The sequence below is a fragment of the Mustela lutreola genome, chromosome 15 (assembly GCF_030435805.1).
Source record: "Mustela lutreola isolate mMusLut2 chromosome 15, mMusLut2.pri, whole genome shotgun sequence".
NCBI classification, from domain to species: Eukaryota; Metazoa; Chordata; class Mammalia; order Carnivora; family Mustelidae; genus Mustela; species Mustela lutreola.
This window is the reverse complement of record NC_081304.1, coordinates 24,574,545-24,595,221: the sequence shown is the minus strand read 5'-3', so window position 1 is coordinate 24,595,221 and position 20,677 is coordinate 24,574,545. Positions and strand designations below refer to the sequence as shown.

The following is a 20,677-nucleotide window of genomic DNA, read 5'->3' as shown; positions in this document are numbered from 1 at the left end:
GATGGGGGTTCCAAGTGAAGCCCGTCGCTTTGTGCGGGAACTTCAAGGGACTCCTCCAGGAAAAGCGGATTCAGGCGTGGCTGGCTGGGCTGCCCACCGTCTCTCGGAAGCTGAACTGAGGCAACCACACATTGCCCCTGCTCCCAGTGCCTAGCAGAGCCAAACACGAATCCTCGGTTCTGGCAGCAGCCTACATCTCAGATGATGTCTGCAACGTATTTTGTAAAGATGATATTTAGCACATATGGAGATTACATTGTCTAATGCGGCAAGTAAGGCAAAATCAAACCAAATCACAAGGTCTCTTCAGAGACTGAAGTTCTCAGACATACTGTAAAATAAATAGACTAAGGACACTGAAGAATTATAAGTTAGTGATTTGGGAATTTCTTTTTTTTTTTTTAAAGATTTTATTTATTTATTTGACAGAGAGAGATCACAAGTAGATGGAGAGGCAGGCAGAGAGAGAGAGAGAGGGAAACAGGCTCCCTGCCCAGCAGGGAGCCCGATGCGGAACTCGATCCCAGGACCCTGAGATCATGACCTGAGCCGAAGGCAGCGGCTTAACCCACTGAGCCACCCAGGCGCCCTGATTTGGGAATTTCAACACAGAATTGAAGAATATAAAAAAGAATCAGATGGAATTTTAAGAAGCAAAAAAATAACAAGTATTGACAGCTCGATGGTTACACTAAACAATTAGGCAAGACTAAAGACAGAGCAGGAGACAACCACCAACACAAGAGGCAGAAGAACAGAGGACTTTAAATACTGGAAAGGGGCACCTGGCTGGCTCAGTTGGTAGAGCGTAAGACTCTTGATCTCAGGGTCGTAGGTTCAAGCCCCACATTGGATGTAGAGATTACTTAAAAAAATAAAATCTTGGGGGCACCTGGGTGGCTCAGTGGGTTAAAGCCTCTGCCTTCCACTCAGGTCATGGTCTCAGGGTCCTGGGATCGAGCCCCGCATCGCGCTCTCTGCTCAGCAGGGAGCCTGCTTCCTCCTCTCTCTCTCTGTCTGCCTCTCTGCCTACTTGTGATCTCTGTCTGTCAAATAAATAAATAAAATCTTAAAAAAAAAAAAAAAACATTTTCAGACGAATCGCGGTTTGAGGAATTTGTCACTAGCATACTCGCACTAAAGGAGCTACGGGAGGCACGTTATCCCCGATAGAAGGTCATAAGGAAAAGAATGAAGAGAAATCAAAATGGCAAGTAAGTGGGGGAAATGTAGGTAACTACTGCCTACATAAAGCAGTAATACCGTTTTGTATGTCATAGAACAACAACCCACAAAAAGTAAAATTAGTCAGGAAAGGCAGAAAAGTGTTGTGAAGTCTTTGCGTTGCCCAGGAAGATAAAAAATACCATGTAATTTTAGACTCTCATAGGTCAAGAATACGTTACAACCTATCGTGTAAATACCATGGAAACAGTACAAACAGTGAATAACTTTCAAGCTAATACACAGGAAAATGGAATGATAAAAAATAAGCAATACAAAAAAGGGCAAGAAAAGGGAGAAGAACATAGATCAGGTGGAACAAATAGAAAGTTAGATTTAAACCAAAGTAAATGAGTTAAATGTTTCAGCTAAAATACAAAGATAGGCTGGATGGAAAAAAGAAGCCCAGTTAATATGAGGTGTTGCAAGAGACACATCTAAAACACATGGAAATAGAGATGTTGAGAATTTAAAAAGGAACATAAATAAACTAAGTACCCAAGATAAAGTTGGTATCTCTATATTAATATCAAATGAGGTAGATTTTAAAGACAAAAAGCCAAATCACAGATACCTCAAAGTTGTAAAATATTTGGTTCGCAAGAAGAAATTCCTTTTTTGGGGTGCCTGGGTGGTTTACTCATTAAGCGTCTGGCTTTGGCTCAGGTCATGATCCCAGGGTCCTGGGATCGAGCCCTGCATCGGGCTCCCTGCTCAGCGGGGAGTCTGCTTCTCCTTCTCCCTCTGCCCCTTCCCCTCCCCCCTGCTTGTATGTGTACTCACTGTCTCTCTCTCTCTCTGTGTCAAATAAATAAATAATTTTTTTTTTAAAGAAAAATATCAGCATGGATATGTGTTATGGTGGCAAATGTTAACATTCAAAACAAGTCTGGTTTCATCCCGGGGATGCAGTATTGAATTTTGATGAAGCCTGTCATTGGCTGTCACATAGGAAGGGAACCAAATTTGCAAGGCTTGGCTACTGCACAGTTTTAAACAATCGTTTTTAGAAGTGAATTATTTCCTTGCTTGTGTTTTCAACCAACCGCGGGGAGTGCCTTTTCTCATCTTTGTTGAACCTGCAAAGGGTTTAGTTTGTTTGATCTTGTCAAGGTTGAAGGCTTGTCAAGTCAGGCAGGCCTCCTAAAAATGCCTCTGAACACATGAAAAAAGGATCCATTCCCCTCTCCAGGACACGCCCGAAAAGCAGAGACAACTTCCCGGGAGTAGATGCCTGCTCGGACCAGCCCTTTCCTGTGAGCATGCAAATCTACTGACACGGAACTTTCCTGGACACAATTACCTGAGGCTGCCAAGTTTAACAAAAGTTCACACAGAGAAACAATAGAAGGGGGCGCCCTGGGTGGCTCAATGGGTTAAAGCCTCTGCCTTCGGTTCAGGTCATGATCCCAGGGTCTTGGGATCGAGCCCTGCATTGCATCGGGCTCTCTGCTCAGCAGGGAGCCTGCTTCCTCCATTCTGTCTCTCTCTCTCTGCCTGCCTCTCTGCCTACTTGTGATCTCTGTCTGTCAAACAAATAAATCTTTAAAAAAGAAAGAAAGAAAGAAAGAAAGAAAGAAAGAAACAATAGAAGGAGGTTGAGAATCTTGGCTTGTCAAACCACACAACTAGATATAATTAGACATATATGTCTAGACAGACAGACACATAGACATATAGAGGTAAAGAGATATAGACAACCATATGTTCCCTTCGTCATTACTTAACACTGAAAAACCAGAGGGGTGCCTGAGTGGCTCAGTGGGTTAAGCCTCTGCCTTCGGTTCAGGCCATGATCTCAGGGTCCTGGGATTGGGTCCTGCATCGGGCTCTCTGCTCAGCAGGGAGCTTGCTTCCCCCTCTCTTTCAGCCTGTCTCTCTGCCTACTTGTGATCTCTTTCTGTCAACTGGCAGATGATTTTCTGCCAATACACTTGAAAATGCAAAGGAATTAAGAAAACTCTTACAGAATACAACTTACAAAAACGGACACAGCCAAAAAAAAAAGAAAAAAAGTCTGAATAATCCTATATTTGCCAATTTTTAATGTACCAAAGGGGCACTCTAACTAAGATAAACTTTTTAATGAATGACTTAAATATTCAATGCTTAGAGAATGGCAAAGTAATTTATGGTAAAATCACTTATTGTTGGGGCGCCTATGTGGTTCAGTCATTAAGCGTCTGCCTTCGACTCAGGTCATGATCCCAGAGTCCTGGGATCAAGCCCCACATCGGGCTTTCTGCTCAGCCTGGACTCTTCTTCTCCCTCTTCTTCTGCTCCTCACCCTGCTTGTGCTCATGACCCCCACCCCCAAATAAATAAATAAAATCTAAAAAAAAAAAAGGAAATACACACTATAAAGAATCATCAAAGTCAAAAATTGTTTTATTTTTAAAAACCAATAAAATAACCTCATCATGGATCAACCTCATCTAGGATCAAGAAAAAGCAAGAGTAGGCACAAATCGCCAGTGGCAGGAACATGGAGAGCATCACTAGAAACTTACAGCCATTAACGAAGTAATAAGAGAATATAAATTAATAATTTGTACCAATAAACTTGAAAAAGTAGAGGAAATAAAATTCTTGGAGAAGAATACAACTTATAAAAACCAACACGGGCAAAAAGAGAAAATTCTGAGTAATCCTATAGTTCCAAATTTTCCTTTTGATTTCATTTTCTGCTCTTCTAAAGAACAGGAAGAGAGGGAACCCTCCCCAACTTGTTTTGTGGAACAGCATAAACAGTTTATCAACACCTGAGAAGGATGTGATAAGAAAGAAAAATCAGAGCGGGGCAGTGGGGGGTGTCTGGCTGGCTCAGCGGATGGAGCATTGGACTCCTGATCTCAGGGTTGTGAGTATGAACCCTGCATTGGGTGTAGATTACTTAAAAAATCAAAATAAAATCTTGAACAAAAAAAAGGAAAACCACAGCCAATCTCATTCATAAAAAGGAGATGCAAAAATCCTGTGGTCGCCAGTCTCCACCGTGGCCCCCAATGATCTCTACCTCTTAAGTAGTCATACCTTAGTGTACCCCCTTCCCACAGTGGCCAGGGTGACCGATATGCAAAAAGCATAGGTCACCTCTAAGGTAGGTAATAAAAGACACCGTGGCTTTCATCTTGATGGCACACCCCCTCTCAAGTCATCAGCTCTGGCAAAGCCAGCTGCCCTGTTGTGAGTTGCCCACAGAGTGCCCCATAGAGGCAAACCAAAGTCTCCAGCCAGTAACAGTTAGCAAGCACATCAACCAGTCCCGGTCAAACCTTCAAATAATTAATTTTTCATTAAAATGCATGATGCATGGGCGCCTGGGTGACTCAGTGGGTTAAAGCCTTTGCCTTCGGCTCAGGTCATGGTCCCGGGGTCCTGGGATCGAGTACCGCATCGGGCTCTCTGCTCAGCGGGGAGCCTGCTTCCCCCTCTCTCTCCGCCTGCCTCTCTGCCTACTTGTGATCTGTCTCTCTGTCAAATAAATAAATAAAAATCTTTTAAAAAGTTATAAAATGCACGATGCTAACATCTGGTAGGTTGAGAATTGTCATTTTTAATGCCTTAACAAATACTTTTTTTTTTTTAACTTTCTCAGCTTCGGGGGGCACCTGGGTGGCTTAGTCAGTTAAGCATCTGCCTTCAGCTCAGATCATGATCCCAGGGTCCTGGGATCCAGCCCTGCATCAGGCTCCCCCCTCAGCAGAGAGCCTGCTTCTCCCTCTCTCGCTCCCCCTGCTTGTGTTCTCTCTCTATATATATCCAATAAATAAATAAAATCTTTCAAAAAATAAAAATAAACTTTCTCAGCTTTAATGTCTCATGTCACAGTGGGAATAAATACAACTCATATCCATGAAAGCTCCTGGGGTACCTGGGTGGCTCAGTCTGTTAACATCTGGACACGTGACTTTGGCTCAGGTCATTTTTCTCAGGGTTTTGAGATCGAGCCCCATGTTGGGATTCTCTCTCTTCCTCTCCTTCTGCCCCTCCCTTGCCTCTCGTAAATTTTTTTTTTTTTTTAATTTTAAGCTCCTGGGTGTCCTCCATCATTTCTAAGAGTGTAAAAGCTTCTGAGATAAAAATGCTATTTTATGTCTATGTCACTTACTATGACAGTTTAATAATATACATGAGCTTCAAAACAGCACCATTTATTGCTTATCCTTTAGAAAAATCATATTTTTCATGGAATTTGATCTAAACAACTCAGTTACATAGTTGGCTCCCAACACACACCTGGCTCAGCTCCATACATTCCTTTCAAAGGTAAGCTTGCAACCGGGGTAAATGGAGAAATAGTTGAAACTGGCTTAGGGCGCAGCTTGGTTGTAAACCATGTGGTCTTACCTATTCCTCCATTTAAGCCAGCAGATGTGAAACACACATGAATAGCACACTTTTTTTTTTAAGCCCCTAGGGGGTAGACCCAGAGGTACCACAATACCAGGTCCATGCGTGGAATGAATGAAGCAAATCCCTCCTCTATCTCCCTGTCATCTATTTTATTGTATTTTTTAAAATATTTTATTTATTTATTTGACAGAGAGAGACACAGCGAGAGAAGGAACACAAGCAGGAGGAGTGGGAGAGGGAAAAGCAGGCTTCCCGCTGAGCGGGGAGCTCAATGCGGGACTCGATCCCAGGACCCTGAGATCATGACCTGAGCCAAAGGTAGACGCTTAACCACTGAGCCACCCAGCAGGAACCCCTCCCTGTCATCTAATTTAAAGATGAGTAAACCAAACTTCAGTCACCTCAATTCTGTCATTATGTATGTGTGCCCACTGATTTTTCATTAGTGTTTAAGATTTAAAGCAGCCAAACGGCACAAACTGCCAAGTGTAATATTTTGTTCGGTAAGCACCCATTTTAATTCATACCTAAAATAGTTTGTCCAATTTTGGTATCTTTAGGAATTACAGTTTACTTCAGTTGTCTTTAAATGGAAGAAGCAAGAGAATATTATTATTACATGATTATTACTGCAAATAATTCTGTCCTGTAGAGGAAGGGGGTGTTAAAAATAAATAGCTAAGAGGAGCAGGTGGGTGGCTCAGTCCATTATTCATTTGACTCTTAAGCATCGGACTCTTGATCTCAGGGTTGTGAGTTCAAGCCCCACGTTGGGCTCCATGCTGAGGGTGAAGGCTACTTAAAAAAAAAAAAGAAGAAGAAGAAGAAGAACAGCTGGGAATGAAATATGCTGAAGTTACCACTTCTCCAAGAGGTGAGGACAGCTGTGTTCCTAGTACCCAGCACAATGCCTAGCAAAGAGCAGATTATCAAACATTTGTTGAGTGAAATATTACAAATAAAATGTCCCAAGCAATTGAAAAGCATCAGCTTTAGTCTCAAATGGAGCTGAATTCCAATCTGCTCCTTCCGATGCATTCCTTGGGCGACTTCTTTCCTCAATTTCCACAACTGTAGAGTGGACATAATAAGAGAATATTCTCCACAGGGAGAATCTAGAGTCAATCTAGAACAGGGTCTATACCTAATCAAAAAGGGATCCACAATTAAAGCCTCTGCCTTCGGCTCGGGTCATGATCCCAGGGTCCTGGGATGGAGTCCCGCATTGGGCTCTCTGCTCAGCGGGGAGCCTGCTTCCTCCTCTCTCTCTCTGCCTGCCTCTCTGCCTACTTGTGATCTCATCTGTCAAATAAATAAATAAAAATCTTAAAAAAAAAAAAAAAAAGTGATCCACAGGGGCGCCAAAGTGGCTCAGTGGGTTAAGCCTCTGGCTTCGACTCAGGTTATGGTCTCAGGGTCCTAGGATCGAGCCCCCCCCCCCCACATCGAGCCCCGCATCAGTCTCTCTGCTCAGCAGGAAGCCTGCCCCCCCACCCCTGTCTTGAAAAAAAAAAAAAAAAGTGATCCACAGTGTATGAAATGAGATGAATTCACCAATTTACTGAGTTTAGCACCTGACACTGTAACGAACATTTCTGGGGTTGGCAGCATGTGTCAAGTGGACTAGCCTGTTCTAGAGGACAAAAACAAAAATACCCATTCCAAAATCAGACTTTTTTTTTTTTTTTTAAGTAGGCTCCACGCCCAATAGGGCTCAACTCACTCTGAGATCACCACCTGAGCTGAGATTAAGTCTGGGGTGCCTAACCCACTGAGCTACCCTGGTGCCCCCAAATCTCACATTTTCTTATTTTAAAAAGAAAGGAAGAAAAAAAGAGAGAGAAAGAAGGAAGGAAGGAAGGAACAAGGCAGAGAAAGAAAGAAAGAAACAGACAGACAAACTAGAGGCATCTAGCTGGCTCCGTAAGTGGAGCACTGGGACTCTTGCTCTCTGGGTCCTGAGTTTGAGCCTCAGGTTGGGTGTAGAGAGTACTTTTTAGAAGAATCATAAAGGAGAGCCTGGCTGGCTCAGTGGTTATGCCTCTGCCTTAGGCTCAGGTCATGATCTCAGGCTCAGCTCATGATCTCAGGGTCAGGGGATAGAGCCAGGATCACCTGTTTCCCCCTTGCTCTCTGCCTGCCTCTCTGCCTACTTGTGATCTCTCTCTGTCAAAATAAAATCTTAAAAAAAAAAAAAGGGGGGGGGGGAGTCATAAAGAGGCAAGCGAAAGTTAAAAAAAATTCGTTGAAAGAAAGATTAGCTCCCCCCATGGCCGCGCAGGCCAGCTGCCTTAAGATCAGGGCTATAACCACAGCAAACAATGTCAGTTAAAACCAAGACCTCTTGGGCCTTCCAGCTGTCCATGTGTGAAGGAAAAGTCAAACCTGCCAAGGCCTTGCCAGTTTTAAATTCCTTGGCACCCAGCCTGATACCGGGACTGCTCAGTCACACATTAAGAAACGAGGGGTGGGGGGTGCTGGGGAGGGAGAGGAAACATGGAATGGAAGCCGGAACACTTCTGCACGCGGGGCTGCCTCCCTTCCCCTCGCCACATCCTCCGTAGAACCCCGGCTTCATGCGAATGCTTATAAAGCATTCATCATCCATCGCACGAACACTCTTTTGCAAGATTCGCAGGAGGATTTCCTTGTCAGTGTTTAATAATGGCTCTAATATTGAAAAATACAAAGAAAATAAACTTTGGGCGTAAAAAGGCACAGAATGTATTTTGATCCTTTTTTGTAGGCTGTAAAAATTAAAGCAGACTTCCACGTCTCCTTGCCCGCCACACCACCACCCCCTCCGCCCCCGTGACTGTTCCTCGAGTCCTCCGGCTCCTTTGCTCCCGGGTTCTGGAACAGACAGACGCCCACTCTGCCTCGAGGCTGCGCGCCCCGGGCGTCTGAAATCCGACTTTTTTTTTTTTTTTTAAAGATTTTATTTATTTATTTGTCAGGCATAGAGGGAGAGCGAGCGAGTGAGCACAGGCAGACAGAGAGGCAGGCAGAGGCAGAGGGAGAAGCAGGCTCCCTGCCGAGCAAGGAGCCCGATGTGGGACTCGATCCCAGGACCCTGGGATCATGACCTGAGCCGAAGGCAGCCGCTTAACCAACTGAGCCACCCAGGCGTCCCTGAAATCCGACTTTCTAAACTCCCAGACTGCTCCGGCTGTTTTCTGAGCGACCTCAGCTTCCCGTCCGCCGGGAGCCCGTGGTCCCCTGGTGGAGCGCCCGCGTCCCAAGCCGACCGATTCCTACGTTTGTTTGTTTGTTTGTTTAAGATTTTTTATTTGTTTATTTGACAGAGAGAGACAGAGAGGTCACAAGTAGGCAGAGAGGCAGGTAGAGAGAGAGGGAGAAGCAGGCTCCCCGCCAAGGAGAGAGCCCGACGTGGGGCTCGATTCCAGGACCCTGGGATCATGACCTGGGCCGAAGGCAGAGGCTTAACCCACTGAGCCACCCAGGCACCGCCCGATTCCCACGTTTGGGACACCCGAGCGACACCTTCCCCGGGACCAGAGGCAACCTCCATGTCCAATTTTCCGACTGTAAAATCAGGGTGCCCTGGGATGCGGCGATCGAGAAAGAGCAGGGGCTCGAAACGGCGTCCTGTCCCCTTCCCGCCGCGCTACGTGGGAGGACAGGTCCGGCTCAGTCCAGAGACCGCGGTGTCCCCGCGGCGCGCTCATCGCCCAGGGCCCACCGCCCACTTTTCTCTGCGCCCCGGACACTCACCTGCACCAAGTCATCCCGAAACCGCCGCCTGGCGCTGGCCCGGCCACCCCGCCGACTGCCCCAGGCAAATTCCTGGGAACTGGGCAGGTGGAGGAAACGAGGAGAGTCCCGGTCGGTCCCCTCCCACGTCACCGCCAACCCCCGCCAACCCCCCCGCTCCCGCCGGGCGCCCAGCCGTATACCCGTCCGCCAGAGCGTCGGTGTCGTCGTTTGGGGACCCCCGAATCCTACACGGGCCCACGCCCTGGGGATCTGGAGAAGGTGGAGAGAAGGCCCACAGCCCCCGCTGGTGATACTTGTTAGGGACTTTCTCGGCGCTACACGCTTTTTTTGCGTTGTGCCACTTACTTGTCACAACGGCCCTAAGAGGAGAGTGAGTACAGTCATTAACCCCACTTTTAGGACGGGGAAACTGACGCAAAGTGGGGTGACCAGCCAGGAGGTGGAGGGGCTGGGGTGGGAACCGCATCCGGGCGACTGAGCAGCGCCCCCACCTCCCCGGCGAGTGGAGCATTTTCTGTCCCCAGCCGGCCAGTCTCCGCCGCGTCGGGGGACCAAGTGGACAGAGGGGCCCTCTCTGCCGGGGACCGCGCAGATGGAGCGCGTACCCCGAACCCCGAATAGGCAGGGGCTGGAGGAGGCGGGACAGGAGCGCGGTCACAGCGTCGCTCGCTCCTCCCTCCTCCCGGGGCTGTCGGGGCGGGTCCTTGTTGCACGTCCCGAGGCCGAGCGCTCCCGCTCTAGGCTGCAGCGCCGCTCCCCACCCCCCCACCCCCCCACCCCGCCCTTCTCCGGTCATCTGCCAGCCTGTATCTGGGACCTCTTCTCCTCCTAGGCTGGTAAAGGGACTTCTGTCTCCCCCTCACATAGCGACACAATCCGTGCGGTCCCCTAGTCCAGCCTCCCGACCACCGCAGCCCCTCCCTCTTCCTTCAGTGGAAGCTGGGTGCAGGCGAACCCGGAGTCGCGGGGCCCCGCGGACAGCTCACATATCCGTTCGCCGGGTTTTGCCTCTGCCCCGCCTCCATCCCTTCCCCACCCCCACAGGGACTGTTCAGGCACGAGACGCGGGGGTGGGAAGCTGGAGTGGGTTGAATCCCCCTAACACACCTGTGTGGCCACCAGTGCCCGGTGCATTTCAGATGAAGATATGGCAGGACCCTTTTCAATACCCACGCGCAGTGCTGGGCACTGTGGTTCAGCAATGGTTCAGCTCCAGTGGGCTTGTATTGTGTTTTTACCATGACCTAGACCGCATTGCAAAACCTACCTTTTTTTAAGTAAACAAAACAATAGCAGGCAAAGTCTTGCCAAAGGACTGGTGTTTCTATTTGGATATAGGATGTACTTCATTACACCCTGTTGTGTCCCAAAAGGGATTTAAGACAGATGTATACAATACAAGGCCGTGCAAATTTAAAAAAAAAAAAAAATGGTACTCCCATCAGTCAAACCAGGTAAGTCCAGAAAGCGTAGAAAGAAATGCCAAAGGGAGTTACAATCTCGGTACAGGTGAGTCACAAGTTCAGTTCCCAGCTTCTCTGCAGCCAGCAGAAAAGACAACCTTGCCTGAGGGGAGTACTGAGGTAGCAATACAGATGACTGCTTTCTAGAAACAGCTGGGGAAGAGATGTTCTGCTTTCCTGGACAAGACTAATCAGGAAAGCAATTCTACTTAACCCTGTGCGGGTAGTACAGAGACCTCATTGCTTATAAAAGACTGTCACATACATTATCCTCCTTAATTCAACTCTTGTGATAATGCCATGCGCTGCCTTTCGGATGTGAAACCCAGCCCAAGAAAGATTTCATGATTTGTTCAAAGTTTTGTGGCCCATGATGGAGCTAGGACCTGCTCCCAGGAGCTGGGTCTCTAAAGGGGGATCCGGGTTGGCTTTGCTGTACCCCCCTGCCTCACCAGCTTCGCCTAAACAGGAGGACTTTTTTTTTAAGATTTTATTTATTTATTTGACACAGAGAGAGAGAGCACAAGTAGGGGGAGCAGCAGCCAGAGGGAGAGGGAGCAGCAGGCTCCCTGGATCCTGCTGGTCCTGGGATCAAGGCCCAGGTCCTGAGCCGAAGGCAGACGCTTAATAGACTGAGCCACCCAGGCACCCCTAAACAGGAGGACTTTTCTCAGGACTCAGAAGTGGGGTCTGGGTTCATTCAACTATAACTTCTGCCTGGCAAGTTAGCTAAGTGAGGTCATGTTTGCTGGGTTTCAGCCCAACCAGCCAGGAGCTCTAACACCAAGCTTTATGTGGCAGAGGCAGGCTGTGGTCCCTGGTTGGTGTTCGTTGCTGCCCTGAGGGGAAGAGGAGAGATGGCCCCTGACCACCACTTGGAGCACGGATGGGTAGGTGGTCGGGCTGGTGTGCATCTTACTCCAGATGCTGCCTGGGGTTGATCCGGGGATAGCCTCTCCCTGCGGGTGACCTCAGGCTTCGTCACTGTGGCCAGTTACTATTTACCACCAGGATGTGACCTCCACGTCTCCCTGGCTGTGGGCCCGGAGCAGGCTACCACTTGAACAAACTGGTAGGTTGTTAAGTAATTAAGTCACCTCTGTGCTTGGTCATTCCAGCCACTCCCAGTTCCCAGGACAAACATCTCTGCCACTGGTGTCACTTGGCCAATGGCCAAACTCTTTATCTTTGATAATCAGGCTCTTTTCTGCTTGTCCCTTCGGGAAGAAGCTTGGAGTGGCCGGCAAGGACCTCACCTGCATCCGGCAGATCCTGGTGTCCTATGCAAGCCTTCTCAAAGGTGTTCTGTGAAAGACTGATTCAGCCAGCTCTGCATCCTGGTCCAATTAAAACAGTGCTCTTGGCCAAGAGGAGGGGAGCTTAGCAAGGAAGGAAGTCAGATGATTTCTGACACCGTCTCAAAGTGCTGGTGATTGATAGCCACTTCTTAGCTCCAGGGAAAGGTGACTGGGTCCTATTCATTTTGGAACTCCCAGAGCTCCACACGGGGCAAGGTGGCTCAGAATAAGTCCACTGAGTGAATGATTGCCTGGAGCCCAGGACTTTCTTACCCGAAGACACTCCTCGCCCCCCTCCCCAAATCCAGCCCTTCCTTGCTCATGCTCAATAAATGGGTGTTGGAAGAAAAAAGAAGTTCAGGTGTTCAGGGGACAGAAGGGGTAGGGATGAAACACTCTGATCTTCATTCCCAAACTTCATGTCCCCCAAACATGGGAGACAAGGAGAGATGGAAGAAAAAGAGGACCATTCCAGATGGGTGGGTGGCAGTTCTAAAAAGAGGGAACTTGGGACGCCTGGGTGGCTCAGTTGTTAAGCAGCTGCCTTCGGCTCAGGTCATGATCCCAGCGTCCTGGGATCGAGTCCCACATCGGGCTCCGAGCAAGGAGCCTGCTTCTCCCTCTGCCTCTGCCTGCCATTCTGTCTGCCTGTGCTCGCTCTCGCTCCCTCTCTCTCTCTGACAAATAAATAAAATCTTAAAAAAAAAAAAAAAAAAAAAAAAAAGATTTTAAAAAGAGGGAACTTGCAGAACACAGTCCACTGCAGGCAAGAAGCTCTGTGCATCTCCTCCCCAGGCTGGTAAAGTTTATATGCGCGGGGTGGGGGCGGGGTGCGTGCCTGGCCTGGGTGGCTCAGTCGTTAAGCTTCTACCTTCTGCTCAGGTCATGATCTCAGGGTCTTAGGATCGAGCCCCTGCATCCCACTGGGCTCCCTGCTCAGCAGGAAGCCTGCTTCTCGCTGTGCCCTTCCCCCTGCTTGTGTTCCCTCTCAAGCTGTCTGTCAAATAAATAAATAAAATCTTTAAAAAACAGTTTATACCACAGGGGCCTTAAACTGTGTTTGGTCGCTTGCACTGTTCAGGTGGTCTTTGGAACAGCCCTCGCTGTGGGGGCAGTGCACAGAGCATATATTCCAGGGCCAGGAGAGGGGAGAAGGAACCCCTAATTGCTCAGGTTCAGCCTGAAGGTCAACCAAAGGTCACATCCTCTTGGTCACCTACCTTCTCCAACACGTACTTGTCATGATCCCACAGGAAAAGGAAGTGGTATCATTTGCTTGAGACTAAGAATTAAGTTATGAGGGCACGAACTTAGACCCTCCAAGGGGGAAGGTCCTCAACAGACTGAGCTAGGATCTCAAGGAGCTGTGAAGGCTGTTCCAGGGCTCACATGCCTTTCCCTCTCCCCCAGAGACTCCGCCACACCCCCTATGCTTCTGTTGCCTGGCTTTTACTTTCAGCCTCTGGTTAAATGTCACTTCCTCAGAGAGGCCTGTTCCAGACCAGGTCAGATTCCTCTTTTGGTGTTTCTGCAGCACCCAGGATTTTCTTATGCCTGTGTAGTCACATGTGAGTACGTGCACGCGTGTATGTGTGTCTGCTGCCTGGTTCCCACGTTCCCTGAAAAACAGCACCCCTTCTGTTTTGCTCACCGTTGTATCCCCTTGCACAAGAGCTGGTTCGTAGTTAATACTCAAAAACTGTCTGCCGGAGAAAGGAAGGAAGGGATCTTACCAGATCCTGCGATGCTCAGGACAACAGTAGGCTTTGGGTGTTGGTCTGTCTCACTCTCACATGAAGAAGGTGAATCTCAGAGCCCTGCTGGGGGACCCAGAGGGACTGGTACCTCCTCTGTCGGTCAGGAAGCCCCCCACCTGCCCTGCTGCCTGGTGTCCTGTGAGAGACAGAAAGAAAGTCAGGAAGAAGTAGAGCCACATCTGGAACAGTGAAGCCAGGACAGGATGCTGCCCTATTGGCTTCAGCTTGACCTTGACCTTGACTTATGCGGACCAGGGCAAAAGGGAACACAGACTTGAGAGGCTGCAGATTGCTTGCTTCTCAGATGACTTCTGAATGGTCTGGATGCCTTCAAGAGGCAGTATGGCATACTGGTTAGAAGACAAACTCCAGAAAAAATAATTTTTAAAAAATTTAAAAATATGAACTCTAGAGCCTAGCTCTGCTCCTGCCCCCTACCTGTTCTGTGACCTTGGACAAGTTACTGAACATCTCTGTGCCTCAGTACTTTCAGCTGTAAAAATGTAGATAATAGTACCTATCTTGAGAAGTTGCTTTAAGAATCAAGTGAGTCGATGGGGCATCTGGGTGGCTTAGTTGGTTGAGCATCTGACTCTTGATTTTGGCTCAGGTCATGATTTCAGGGTTGTGGAATTGATCCCCGGGTTGAGCTTGGTGCTCAAGAGGGAGTCTGTTTCTCTCTTCTTTCTCTCTTTCTGCATCTGTCCACCTCCTCCAACACCTCCACCACCCCCCAGCCTGTTCACCCCCTCTCTTTTTCTCTAAAATAAATAAATAAATCCTTTTTTAAAAAAAAAAAGAATTAAGTGAGTTGATACATGTAAAGTACTTCAGTGTCCAGGAAGTGATATTTCCACAGTAAGTGTTAGCAATTATTATTTGAAGGGAAGCTTTTGTGCTTTGAGAAGTCTCTTTGCGATTGCTAGGGTTTAAATTAATATTGAATTTAGTGAAGTCTCAAATGCAAGCTCTGTTTTCAATGAACAGATCTTATTATTTGCTGACTGATCACTTCTGAGGCTTTGTTCCCCTGTAAGAGTTACACATCACACCCTTGCCCTGCCTCCTGGTGGGACCCAGCTACCACCTGAGGCTTGGCCATAACACCTGTTTTGGCCAAATGGATGTTAGCAAAGGCTGCACTATGTTTGTGTGAATCTGCTTTATCTCCTGAGTTCCGGCAATCTGCCATTAGAAGAGACTGTCCCAGACAGATATTGTCCCTTCAGCTGTAGCTCCAGAAGAAAAGCCAGGAAGCAGAGCCACCTGGAACCCACGACCAGTAGCCGAAAGCAGAGTTCCCCAGCTGAGCCCAGCCTAGATCTGCTTTACCACAGTTGGACTTTCAACCAAAGAGCCTGAGACTAAAGGCTTGTTTTATGGCACTATTGACTCTATCCCAAGAAACTCATGGAAAAGATAAGCCAGATAAATGTCCTCTTTGTTCCGAAAGGGACACATAACTTCTACTCCCTTCCACTGATCAGAGGAGCCTGGGGAATTTGGACCCTGGCTGGGCAGTCAGTTCCTAGCAACAAGCTATCGGGGGACCTCCCACCATAGGAAGGAAGCCCAGCTCTCTGGATGGTTAGATAGTCTTCTTTTCCACAACAATCTTATTTAATTAAATTCCCTAAAACATTTCTACAGAATTTCCTCAGCATTCAGTGGGGTTCCATCCAGTAAGCCCATCATAAACTGACAATATCCTAAGTCAAAAATGCATGTAATAGGGGTGCCTGGGTGGCTCAGTGGGTTAAAGCTTCTGCCTTTGGTTCAGGTCATGATCCCAGGGTCCTAGCATCGAGCCCCGCATCAGGCTCTCTGCACGGCGGGGTGCCTGCTTCCCTTCCTCTCTCTCTGCCTGCCTCTCTGCCTGCTTGTGATCTCTGTATGTCAAATAAATAAATAAAATCTTTAAAAAAATGCACGTAATATATCTCACCTACTGAACATCATAGCTCAGCCTAGGTGACATGTGCTCAGAGCACTTCCGTCAGCCTGCAGCTGGGCAAAATCATCTAACACAAACCCTCTTTTATAACAAAGTGTTGAATGTCTCCTGTAATTTATGAAATACTGTACTGAAAATGCAACCCACAACAGCCATATAGGCAGAGAATGATTACAGGTTCTCAGTTGTTTGCCCTGACAATCAGATAGTGGACGGGGAGCTACCTCCACCCAGCATCATGAGAGAACATTGGGTTATGTATTGCTGGCCCGGGGCAAAGACCAAAATTCAAAATTTGGAGCACAGTTTCTACTGAATGCATATTGCCTTCGTATCACCATAAAGTCAAAAAAATTGTAAGTCAAACCATCGGACCGCCTATACTTGTGGTTTTTTTTTCTTCAAAGATTCTATTTATTTATTTGATAGAGAGAGAGAATAAACAGGGGGAGCTGCAGAGGGAGAGGGAGAAGCAGGCTCCCCACCAAGCAGGGAGCCGGATGCAGGACTCAATCCCAGGACCCTGGGACCATAACCCAAGCCAAAAGCAAAGGCTCAACCATCTGAGCCCCCCCAGGCGCCCCTGTACTTGCGTTCTTTTTTTTTTTAAAGATTTTATTTATTTATTTGACAGAGAGAGATCACAAGTGGGCAGAGAGGCAGGCAGAGAGAGGAAGGGAAGCAGGCTCCCCGACTCGATCCCAGGACCCTGAGATCATGACCTGAGCCGAAGGCAGCGGCTTAACCCACTGAACCACCCAGGCACCCTGTACTTGCGTTCTTAAGGGGAACATATTTCTATTCACTTTTTTCTCTCTTTCAAGCACTTCTGATCAGACAAGCAAAATGTCTCTAAGTGCTTATCTACCCAGGAAACCCTAATCAATTAAACAGGATAAAATGTAGTAAATCTTAAGTTCTTTTTTAAAACATCCCATCAGGGTGCCTGGGTGGCTCAGTGGGTTAAAGCTTTTGCCTTCGGCTCAGGTCATGATGTCAGGGTCCTGGGATCGAGCCCCGCATTGGGCTCTTTGTTCAGTGGGGAGCCTGCTTCCCTTCTTCTCTCTGCCTGCCTCTCTGCCTACTTGTGATCTCTGTCTGTCAAATAAATAAATAAAATATTTTTAAAAAATAAGAATAAAAAAAATCCCATCACTTTATAAACTTAATCCAGGGTCATACATTTCTCTTAAATAAATCTCACAATTCTTAGGAGCACCTGGGTAGCTTGGTCAGTTAAGCCTCTGCCTTGAGCTCAGATCATGATCCCCAGTTCCTCCAGCCTTGGGTCGGGCTCCCTGCTCAGCAGAGAGCCTGCTTTTCCTTTTCCCCTCCTCCTGCTCGTGCTCTATAAATAAGTAAATAAATATATAACTAAACAAGTCATCAATAATCAAAAACCCCATTACTTACTAAAACACAAATTATTCCTGAGTGACTCCACAAGTCTCTACCTCATGCGCTGCTCACCACGAGGGCACGAGTGTAACCTGTCACCATGCAAGGCAATGGTATTCCCTGTGTTGTGCCTTTCATCCTCAAAGATTTCATCTAATTTCCTCCCTTTTTGGGAGGAATTTGCATTTCTTTCACTTTATTAAGGAGCAGTCAATTAAGGTAGTCAAGGGAATAAAAGCATAGATTCTGGAGCCAAATTCCGGGTGTACCTTGTAGCTGTGCGACCTTGGGCAAGTCCTTTAACTTCTCCGTGCTTCAGGGGTTTTATCCGTGATCTGTGATCACATGATCTGTGATCGGATACTGGGTGATCATGTGATCAAGTGATCATGGTAATGGGACCTCATTCACAAAGCTGTTAAGAATATGAAAAGTTGGGGCACCTGGGTGGCTCAGTGGGTTAAAGCCTCTGCCTTCAGCTCAGGTCATGATCTCAGGGTCCTGGGATCGAGCCCTGCATAGGGCTCTCTGCTCAGCAGGGAGCCTGCTTCCCTTCCTCTCTCTGCCTGCCTCTCTGTCTACTTGTAATCTCTGTCTGTCAAATAAGTAATAAATAAAATCTTAAAAAAAAAAGAATATAAAAAGTTCGTACAAGTAAAGCACCTTCTATGCTTGACACATGAGTAAATGCTATCCACTAATCCATACTTATTCGCTAACATCTGTAAGCTTCTAAAGTCTCTTTAATGCCATTTCATCCACTCCTTCACACCCTTCTGAAATATCATCAGAACATCTTTCCATGCCGTCTTCTGTGCACTTTCTCGCTCTCTCTTCAGGCATAATTGCACCTGAATACGCCTCCCTGGGCTGTGTGTGCCCTTACACGACACAGAAAAAACACACCCTTGCGCTGAGCTTGCTGAGCTGCAAAGCATAGGAGCTCAGTGGCCCTGATCGCCAGAACATCATTCTAGACTTCCCACTGATACTCATTTCTTGAGTAAACAAGGAATGAGGTCTTCCCCAGAAACAAAGAAAGACATGTGTAGGGAGACCGAATCCAGAATTCCCGCAACACCATTTCCCCTTGAAAGCAAGCACCGCCAGTTCTAACCTTGGCTCTGAATGCCCGGATTGTTTGGAATCTGCGCTGACTGACTTTTCTGTGTCAGCTCCACAGGGGCCCCTGGGTGTTCGGATACTTGTGTCTGGTGGGCTGTTTCTGTATGAGATTCCCAGTTGAATCTGTGGACTGAGGGAAGCAGAGGTGGGCGGGCCTCAGTCTGCTGAAGGCCTGAAGAGAACGAAAAGGCTGAGTGAGAGAGAATGTCCCCTCTGACTGGCTTCAGGCTGGGACATCAGTCCTCTCCCACCCTCAGACTCAGACCGGAGCTCCCACCACCAGTTCTCCTGGGTCTCAGGCCTTCAGACTTGGACTGGAGCTCCCCTGTGAGTTCTCCTCGGTCTCCAGCTTGCCGACTGCCCATCCTGAGGCTTCACAGCATCAATCATGACAGGAGACAACCCCTGGTTGTGAGTCTTCTCTCTTACAGAGAGATAAACCATGTCCTATGGTTTTCTGGTTCTGTTTTTCCAGGAGTCCTGACGGACATAGAGTCCCAGCTTGGAACATCCACTCTTAGGAAGGGGATTTGAAACATCAGGTCCTTCTCTCTCTGCACCACACACTTCTATAGCTTGCCCTGGAGCTGGCGCTGGAAGGAACTTGGAGTATGTGTGCTCCGGGAGCCGTGAGACAGGTAAGAGGAAGAGGGTCTGCCCCACTCTCCCCATGAGAGGAGCTGCTGCCCACGTCTTTCCACAGTAGAGAGGACAGAGGAAGAGGAAAACAGCATGAGCTTGGATCATCGGCGACACCTGTGAGCCAGACTCCCTTCCCTGGGCTTCTGGTAGTTTCTCCTTCTCTCCTGGACCCCTTCAGGCAATTTGTAAACACGTTCACGCCTCATGAAGAAAAGAAAATTTCTCCCCAGTTTTTTCTTCAGCCACTATTCTCCTTCCTCCCTCTGCAGCCAGATTTCTCTGAAGAGTTGTCTGACCTCATTGGCCTCATCCCTCCCCCAGCCACACCTGCCTCAATGTCTCTGTCAAGGACGCCCCTCCAGAGTGTCAGAAGAATGGCGTCTGCTAAGATCCCCATGACCTTTGCATTACTAAATCAAATGTACACTTTCAGTCTTCAACTTTTGCGTGTTCTCGGCAGTGTCCTAAATCTAGAGAGTGGGGTCATATGGACCTCCTTAGGTCCAGCTGCGGAGGGACAGACCACATAGAGTCCATGGCATGATAGTTCTCAGTGATTCACCGCTCCGTGGATGGGTGCCCTCCATGACGGGACCCTGTGGGTCCTCCTGCTGGACGTGGAGTATCCTTCCCTACTCTGCTGGTGTTGGGATTGGCCCAGGGGAGTAGGAGCAGAAGGGAGGGCATGCCAGAATGAGCCCAGGACTTCTGACGCATTGCGTGGGTCTACTCATATTCCTGGACTGCTACCACTGTCAAGAGAAAAAGATGTTCTGGTTCCAGAAATACGAGAGACATGTGAGAAGAGCTGTTCCAGGTGCCCCACTGACCTGTGAACATGGGAGTGATCATTAATGCATATTAGGGTCCATAATCAAAGGAGCGAGGCTGATACAAAGAGGTCAAGCAAAGCTTTATTTCGCATCAAGCATCGAGAATCAACTGACCGGTCAGGGCCCTCTCTTGCAAAGAGGCGACCCCTCCCAGCCTCACAGACTTTTATAGAGGTAGTTTAGCCGGGCTATACACAGGTGGCCAATGAGATTGCAATACACAGAGAAAACTGCACAGTCATGCTAGGTCTGCCACACACAGAAAAAACTGCTAGGTAACACACAGGTGGCCAATTGAATTTCAATTTACCCTAGTAGATATATGCGTGCCCCACTGATTGGATGTCTTCACCTGGCCTGACCCGCCCTTGTATCTAGGCTTTGTAAGTAAGTTCCTCTGGGAGGGGCAGGGTCAATCTAAGTTCACTACATAAACACAAAATGACCCCCTCTGGCCAACCAGGTCCTTACAATGCTTACTGGTTTTTTGTTTTTTTTTTTAAGATGTATTTATTTAGGGATGCTTGGGTGGCTCAGTGGATTAAGACTCTGCCTTCAGCTCAGGTCATAATCCCAGGGTCCTGGGATCAAACCCCACACCAGGCTCCCAGAGAGCCTGCTTCCCCCACTCTCTCTGCCTGCCTCTCTGCCTACTTGTGATCTCTGTCTGCCAAATAAATAAATAAAATCTTAAAAAAAAAAAAAAAACCAAAGATGTATTTATTTATTTGAGAGAGAGATAGAGAGCATGGGGCAGGGGTAGAGGAAGAGGGAAAAGCAGACTCCCTGTGAGCCTGATGCAGGACTCGATCCCAGGACCCTGAGATCATGACCTGAGCCGAAGGTAGGTCCTTAGCCAACCGAGCCTCCCAGGTGCCCCAGTGCTTAC

At 47.9% G+C, this 20,677-nt stretch overlaps 1 protein-coding gene and 1 long non-coding RNA gene across 8 annotated transcripts in view; one reads left to right on the top strand and one right to left on the bottom strand.

The window, feature by feature from the left end:
- The window catches only part of B4GALNT2 (beta-1,4-N-acetyl-galactosaminyltransferase 2), a 47,259-nt gene extending 37,180 nt beyond the window's left edge, over positions 1-10,079 (bottom strand). The window contains exons 1-3 of one of the 6 annotated variants that reach the window (XM_059148252.1): positions 9,810-10,079; positions 9,498-9,677; positions 9,316-9,394 (exon numbers count right to left, since the gene is read on the bottom strand). In XM_059148252.1, coding sequence (XP_059004235.1) covers positions 9,316-9,394; positions 9,498-9,677; positions 9,810-9,829 — 279 coding nt within the window. In that variant the 5' untranslated portion in view covers positions 9,830-10,079. Of the gene's footprint in view, positions 1-9,315; positions 9,431-9,497 lie in introns of those variants that run through there. The other 5 variants (XM_059148250.1, XM_059148249.1, XM_059148253.1 and 2 more) reach the window with 5 other exon arrangements.
- Positions 9,560-20,450, top strand: LOC131816004 (uncharacterized). 2 transcript variants are annotated; one of them, XR_009347916.1, is made up of 4 exons: positions 9,587-9,688; positions 11,583-11,671; positions 18,789-18,951; positions 19,225-20,450. It is a non-coding gene; the product is annotated as an uncharacterized LOC131816004 (long non-coding RNA). The 2 variants fall into 2 exon arrangements; XR_009347917.1 differs by lacking the exon at positions 11,583-11,671 and having other exon boundaries at positions 9,560-9,688.
- The last annotated feature ends 227 nt before the right edge of the window (positions 20,451-20,677 follow it).